The 8036-nt window shown below is 29.0% G+C and overlaps 1 protein-coding gene across 2 annotated transcripts in view; it reads left to right on the forward strand.

The window, feature by feature from the left end:
• The window catches only part of LOC102675347 (tyramine receptor 1-like), an 81322-nt gene extending 74754 nt beyond the window's left edge, over positions 1-6568 (forward strand). For both annotated transcript variants that reach the window (XM_031511875.1, XM_006608255.2), the window contains 5 exons: positions 1978-2090; positions 2963-3296; positions 4834-5029; positions 5176-5280; positions 5620-6568. In XM_031511875.1, the coding sequence (XP_031367735.1) occupies positions 1978-2090; positions 2963-3296; positions 4834-5029; positions 5176-5280; positions 5620-5795 (924 nt within the window). In that variant the 3' untranslated portion in view covers positions 5796-6568. The remainder of the gene's footprint in view (positions 1-1977; positions 2091-2962; positions 3297-4833; positions 5030-5175; positions 5281-5619) is intronic.
• The last annotated feature ends 1468 nt before the right edge of the window (positions 6569-8036 follow it).

Here is an 8036-nt window from a genome sequence, read left to right on the forward strand (position 1 = left end):
TTATTTATCTTCGTATCGTTGAATTCATGGAAATTCTTAAGGGGGAATATTCAACTACATGACGGTTTAGAACTCTCGTATTTCAAATAGTTGAGGGAAATATTCACATCTTCATCTCATAAAAATTCTCTTATTCTCGTATTTCCATGTATTATTATATTCCTGTTGCTCGGATGCATAATTCTAATGACCAAGGCATTTCAATTATAACGAACAAGTAAATTATTTCCGATATCGGAAAAAAATAATAAAAACAAAAACGAAATATTCCAGTTTTTTCAGTAAAATATCGATACATCTCACGAATAAAAATAAATATAATGTTCGATTTATAGTCCACCTAGTGTAACATCTAGTTTCTCTTATCGTCTATTTCAACGGTTTCATAAATGTGTTTTTCGAAATGTGGTAGTGTGCATTCCAGCAGAAAAGAAAAATATAACGTTGTTTCTTGTGTAGTGAAAAAATTGAAGTTATAGTTTCAAAAATTATTACATTACAAATTATATTTGCCAACAAATTAAACAACATCGTATCTCGGCACCTATGTGGGAAATATTAAAGCGATATAAATTTCATCCGCGTCACATTTCACTTTATTGAAAACTTTAATAATCACAATTCAAGAAATACGTCAATAATAAATAATAAAAACTAGATATTTCTTGAAATTGAAGAATGACTATTTCAAAAATTCTTGAAATTCTAATTTAATTCTGTTTTTCATATTGTTTTAATATATCAACGTTAATAAAAATAATTTATAGTATAAATAAAATATTCTGTAGATACATGATCGTATTAAATAGTTTAAAAGAGTTAAGGTTATGTAAGTAGTTTCATCAGTGATGCGGGTCAGCATCTGTGATCGTCTCATGGGAGGAAAATTGCTAGAAGAAATTTAGAAGTTAGATAATAAAATTGGTCACTCATGGACTAAGATAAAATATTCGATAAATTCTAGATAACGTCGAAACACGATGAAAATTTTTTCGAATAGAAAAAGCAAACACAAAAATACACGCGAAACAATACTCGGCTCGAATATTTTCGTGACCAAATCTTATGTAAATTTTCGCCTATTTAATTATCTTCGTATATTTCTTGCAACAATTACACGGTTACCGCGAACAACTCGAAAAGCAATCAACGCCACAATGAGATCGAAGTCTGGCACGCTCGCGTGTGTACTCGTCAGGCGAATGGGTTCAGCTCGCGGCTGTTTAACTGTTTTAAGTGGTATGGGCGCGTAGTAGGTCTATTCAATGAATAGAAAGCGTGGATACGTATCCAATATCGTCAGCATAGATCGTGGATGTAGTGGAAATTAATTTTGAAACAGAATGAGATAAGATGGAGAAAAATATCTATAATTGGTAAAAAAAAACGTGATTGTTCGAACAATAACATGAGAATATATTTAATCGAAAGATGAAGAATGATCATGAAACGTGTCTTTTAACAATATAAAAATATAATTGCAGAGCAACAATTAAAATATAATAATAACATGATAGTTAGTCTCGATACATAGTCTTCTTTTTGTCTCTAAACTTTAGTTAATAATTTATCACTTTATTGCCTGGGCTTATCCTTGAATATTTAAATTTTGAGGTTATGTTTACATCGTTAATACAAGAGGTTGAATTTTTCCAAATTTGTCAAATCAATTTCTTCGTCTATTCAATTCCTTCTTTTCAAATTAACAGTATCGAGTATTCCTGAACGTTTCGTCGAAATACACATTTTTTTCTTACTTATGTCCAAACTTTTATTTATTTTTATACAAATAGGCTCGATTGCGTGAATTCTTTCTTTCGTGCTGCAATAATAATGAAATCAATTGTCTAAATATGTATCATCATCGCTAATTTATTTAAGAATTAAAAAAAAAATTAAATAAGAATTAAATAAAAAATTAAAAAAAAAACTCATGAATTTTCGCACAAGATGTCTAATAAAATGAATTTGACGAAGCTCACAGGTGGTACCTGGGAGTTGGGCCCGATGCTCTGCGACTCGTGGGTCTCCCTCGACATTCTTCTCTGTACTGCCAGCATACTATCGTTATGCGCCATATCCATAGACAGGTAAGTACGCTGCATTACCGAATCAAGGCACGTCGAAACGAAACGAGATTACCGCGGCAAATTTTACCGTGCAGGAATAGAGTGGGCAAACGCCTCGCCTATGCTCGAATACCAATAGACACAGTAGTAATCCTGATCTTCTCCTAGTGTTGAAATGAAATCGTTTAAACTTTCAGGAGATTTTCTGTGATTATGAAGAGAGACACGATCATGTACCATTTGTATCGATCGGTATTTAAATCTGTTTTCGAACTCGTAGCTGAAAAAAAATTAAAAGTTCTCGATTTCGAAACCGATATAAAATGAGTAAGAGTGAAAACGTGAAACGAACGTTAACTGTATTTTCTAACAGTTTATTCGATAGCACGTTAACTGACAAAATTTATAGGTCAAACGGAACTATTTAAAACATAAAACTTTACTTATCATCTTAAATCGAACGATTAAACCTATTAAAACTTTCAACTATTTCAAAATTTCCAACTAAAATTATGAAAGATGAAATGACATTTATTTTAGTTAGATTTTATCGATCAGTATTTTTTTCAATATGAAATAAATTTTTTTTATCACTGATTCGATTGCTGAAGTTCTAGAAGTAATGAATTCATCGAAATACTGCTTAGTCTTTAAAAACTTTTTGTCATAAGAAACTAAATATTTAAAAAAACGATAATTCATTAGAGAAGAGAGAAGAATAAAATGGATGAGATAACGTTTCATAATCTAACCTGTTAATTTTTATCCACACCACTTGCCAAACTCAAAACGATAAAAAACCACAATTATCCTCATACCATCATCCTACTTTTATCTCAAAATTACACTTTTGATTCCGTCTTATGTGCTTTCTAAATGAATTTTCGTTCAAGGTATCTAGCTGTAACTCAACCGTTGATATACAGCCGGAGGCGACGTAGCAAGAGATTGGCCGGTCTAATGATCGTCGCAGTATGGGTGTTAGCCGGCGCCATCACCAGTCCACCTTTGCTAGGATGCTTTCCACGTGCGACGAATCGCGATATTAAAAAATGCTCGTATAACATGGACTCCTCGTACGTGATATTTTCCGCGATGGGTTCGTTTTTCCTACCGATGCTGGTGATGCTTTACGTTTACGGAAGGATATCTTGTGTGATCGCCAGCCGACATAGAAATCTCGAAGCAACCGAAAGTGAAAATATTCGACCACGACGCAATGTCTTGGTAAGCATTAAAAATCTTTTATATGTTATTCTATATTCTATATTTTGATTCCGTAAAAAATATTTTATTTTTCTTCATATTTTTCGAGATGCGTTTTTGTAATCGCATTAATGAAATAATTGAGAATATTATTCTCAAATATGAAACAATTTCAACATAATATAAATATTATTCTTTCTATTTATATTTTTATCTTTTTGTGGATTTTTTATTCATGTGCTTACATTTATTGATTCTCTAGAAGATTCTTTAGATATTTTAATCGTCAAAATTATTTGTGCATGAAGACTGCTCTTATTTCCAGTCCTAGTTTCTGAAATGCAATCGTGAATTATCGAGGTTAGATTAGATAGGTTAGAATTTTGCTTCTTGTCACAATTTTCAATAAGTTGTATTATATCTTATATCTATGAAATCGTATATTTCATCAAAACTTGGTCAACAAATTTACTCATATAACATAAGTAAATTGTATAATTTTGAAAGCATACGGATCATTGGAAAATTCACGTTTATTTGAAACATCCTTTTACATTATTTTTCTAATTTTTTTGCACAATTTCTTATAATAATAAAAATATCACGCGTTAAATCTATTCAAATTTATTTTATAAGGGATTAGGACAAATAGAAGAAAAAAAATGTTTCAAAAGATAAATCGTGGAATTTGGAAAATATTAAAATATCGTGAAATTAGCGAACGGATGAATCAAACGCAGATTTGCATGGGAAGACTGACGAGCGCGTATAAATGAGAAATCGATTTGCAATTTGAATCTATTGATACTAATGCTTACAAACCTGTTACGATGACACCGTTCGACAGATTTCCACTACGTAATGCGAAACTCATGAATATGGAAGCGTAGACTTGTTCGATATTGCTTTCGACGGTGACATCAAAATCTTGCGCTCGTCATTATCATACTTTTATAAAAACTTGACAAAAATTGATATTGATTGATAATATTTAACGAATGATAATATTAATTTATATAAAATTGTTAAGAAAATACCTAATGTTCGTTAAGTCATATTGAATTTTGATTTTACATCATATCTTAAAATACTACGTATTATTTTTACTTTAACAATCTCATTAAAGTTCCTTGTATTTTTATCATTGTATATAAAAATGTAATTTAAAGTTTTTTAAAATAGAATAACCACCAAGATATTTATTTCCAAGAACTACTTAACCGGATAATTACGTCTTTTCTATGAATATCACTTGCCTTATAAAAAGGATGACATCGAATAAATTCCCCTTGAAGAACTGTATTACACTCGAGGGAGAGATATCTAAATTTTTTTTTTCTTATTTCCTTCAGATTCTTTCTCGGTATCTTACAAATATTCTTTGCTCGAAATATTTTTACATTGCTCGCGTCACACGTGATATAATCGATAACAACCAGTCCCACGATATTTCCACAAATGTCTTCTTGAATTAAATGCCGTGCTCTAGATTCACCGCTTTATTCTCTTTTTACACTCTGTTTGGAAAGGATTTGAACCCAAGCTCAATTTGCCGCAGATTGAACGCGCGAAGAGCATCAGGGCGCGAAGAACGGAATGCGTGACCAACAGTGTGACATGCGACAGGCCATCCGACGAAGCAGAACCTTCTAGCACGAGCAAAAAGTCCGGAATCGTTCGTAGCCATCAACAGAGTTGTATCAACAGAGTCGCTCGAGAGACAAAAACAGCTGGCACTTTGGCAGTGGTCGTAGGTAGGTCAAAATTGATTCTGGTTCATTATTTTGAATGTAATAACATTTATTCTAGTTATTATAGTTGATCGCGGATAAATGATAAATTGTTACAATATAAATTATCGAGGTAATTTTATTGTTAATTTTATTGTAAATTTTCCTAGGTGGATTCGTGGCCTGCTGGTTACCATTCTTCATCCTCTATTTGGCCACTCCTTTCGTGCCTGTCGAACCACCTGATATCTTGATGCCTGCATTAACTTGGCTAGGTAGCGATCATTCTGTTTTAAATAATTGTAATTGTAATTGTCATTATAATTTGCATGAAACGATCATGATTCAATTTTTTAATATTAATTATATACATTCATAAATATGAAAGTGATTTAAATAATAAATAATAAATAAAAAAATTAAGATATAAAAGAAAAATATTACAATTTAACTGCAAGTCTTACGTTTGTCTGATAGTAATTTTGTTAATTTAAATGATTATTGGAGCAAGAAAATTGAAGAATATCTCGATGGAAAACATTCTTTCTCCATTCGAACGTTATTATGCTCTACTATATATTATTATTCAATGATTTCAATTGTTTCGATTTCAGGGTGGATTAATTCGGCTATAAATCCATTCATCTATGCCTTCTATTCGGCCGATTTTAGGCTTGCGTTCTGGCGATTGACCTGTCGAAAATGTTTCAAAAGTAGATCCAATTTGGATCCCAGCAACCGGAAATTACCAGCACCGGCTAATTGGAAGAAAGACACAACGAGAACGTGAAGATAAGGGAATGAACATTGATACGACCACCCCTTAGGTCGTGATCGTAACGAGGATCACTGTGATTTATTTAATAGCGCGATTCAAATCAATCACATTCACCTAATTTATACAAAGCGTACATTCTCGCATTCAAACTAAATGAATTTTTTTAATAATTTAAGAAATAGATAAATAACAAGTGCATGTAAAATGCGAATATCTTTATTATTCGGGAGATCGTACAAAACATTATAAATACAAAATGATACGTACTATTGTGAATATAATTAATATAGAAATTTTTATATAACAGAATCTAATAGAATATAATTTAGAAATAGATCAAATGAAAAGAATTATTTTTTATTTCTTTATTCGATTCTCTTTTTATACAAAACAATAAGAAATTACTATTTTAATATTGAAACCGAATATAATAATAATCATCATCCGAATGATACATTTATTCGCAAAAATTCAAGCACTTTACTCGAACAATCGTGCATACACACGCACAATGACTGCACAATGTAAAATTGAATAAAAAAAACAGACAAAAGAAAAATTTATTTATTTAAATAATGGCGACACTTGAAGTTTGTTTACAATTGGTTATATCGAAATGCATACGTAAAATAAAATTCGTAGAATCCAACAAACAAAAAATAATAACCGATCGTAGAAAATAGTCTTCCTTTTATCATTACAGTATATCTTGTCTTGTATTTATCGACGCATAGATATCTGTAAATGTAGAAAGTATGCAAGTATACGGATTTTATAACGTCCCACTGAGTTGTTTCATTCAATCCCATTCCTTTTATTTTCGACTTCAAGTTCAGATGTTAATTATATGACACTGGCTTTGTAGCCTTGTATCGTCATAAATTAGCTCAATGAGATATTAATTAGCCCTCTTTCTGTACAAAAGCTGTTTGTTCTTGGTTAGTCCAACGGTGTCCAAGTGCATTGCTTTGTGCATGACATAAAAGAAAATGTATTAAATGTAGGTGTAAAAATTTTATTAAATAATTTTAACAAATGGAGATTGTTATTCATTTGCAATTGAGAATATTAATACAAGAAAGTTATATTAATTATTAACAATAAGAATGAAGTTAAATTATGCAAATTTTATTATGATATATAAGTTTTATATATGATAAAAAAGCTTTTTATATTTATCTAAAAAAAATAAAAATATAAATTTTCTTGTGAAAAAAATACTACTTAATTTGAAAATAATAATAGATCAATCATATTATAGAAAATTTTCTTTTTTAATTTTTCTTTCATTCTATTTTAAAGAATTTAAATTTTATTAATAAAAAATGTAAAAATTATAAATAATCATGTATCCAATTATTTTAACTTTCGTATCCCCACTTATAATTTTAATAAAAAAAAATGAATATACATATAATATTCTGATAATTTTAATATGATTAAAATTTATACAAAAATTTATAGAAAATTATTATACAATACCAAATAAAAATATAATAAAAATGTTGAGATTTATAATTAATAAGTTGGACAATGATACAATAAAGTTAATTAGAAAAAAAGAGCAAATTGTGAGTGAAAGATAAAAATTGAATAAAAATCATGAAATCATTGAAATCAGCGTTATCTTCAAAGTGCCGCAAATAAACACATAAAAAAAAAGAGAAGATAATGAGAAAAAGATAGAGATAGAATAAAAATCAGACTAGTGGCGCCATCTGTTGAGTAGTAAAGATAAAATAAATTCTAAAAGTATGATCGAGAGATGGCGCCAAAAGTTCTATTTTTATATACGCATATTAATTATTTTGTATTTTTGTTTAATTTATCGATTAAAAATCTCAACTAAAATTACTTTTATGTGTGTTTCTATATATATTACGTATTCTAATTAATTCTTATATGTGTTAAGTGCTTTTGAAGAAATATTTTTAACTCTCAAGATATTGTATTAACAATTAATTTTTATGCTACTTATTTAAATTTTACTTAATACTTTAATACTTAATTAAATTTTTAATTTATATTCAAGATTTTTATAAACATATTTAATTTTTATGTTAAATTTCTTTCTAACGTTTCAATCTTTTTTAATGCATTTAATTTTTACAAAAAAATTATTAAATTTATAATTTAATAATGTATTTTTATTATATTTTTTATATATATTTTTGATGTATAATCACCTTCTTGTCTCGCAATACCACGATGTCCAACAATTGTATTTTTCCGTATTTAAAAAAATTTTCAAAA

This window comes from Apis dorsata, unplaced genomic scaffold, assembly GCF_000469605.1.
Source record: "Apis dorsata unplaced genomic scaffold, Apis dorsata 1.3 scaffold_32, whole genome shotgun sequence".
NCBI lineage: Eukaryota > Metazoa > Arthropoda > Insecta > Hymenoptera > Apidae > Apis > Apis dorsata.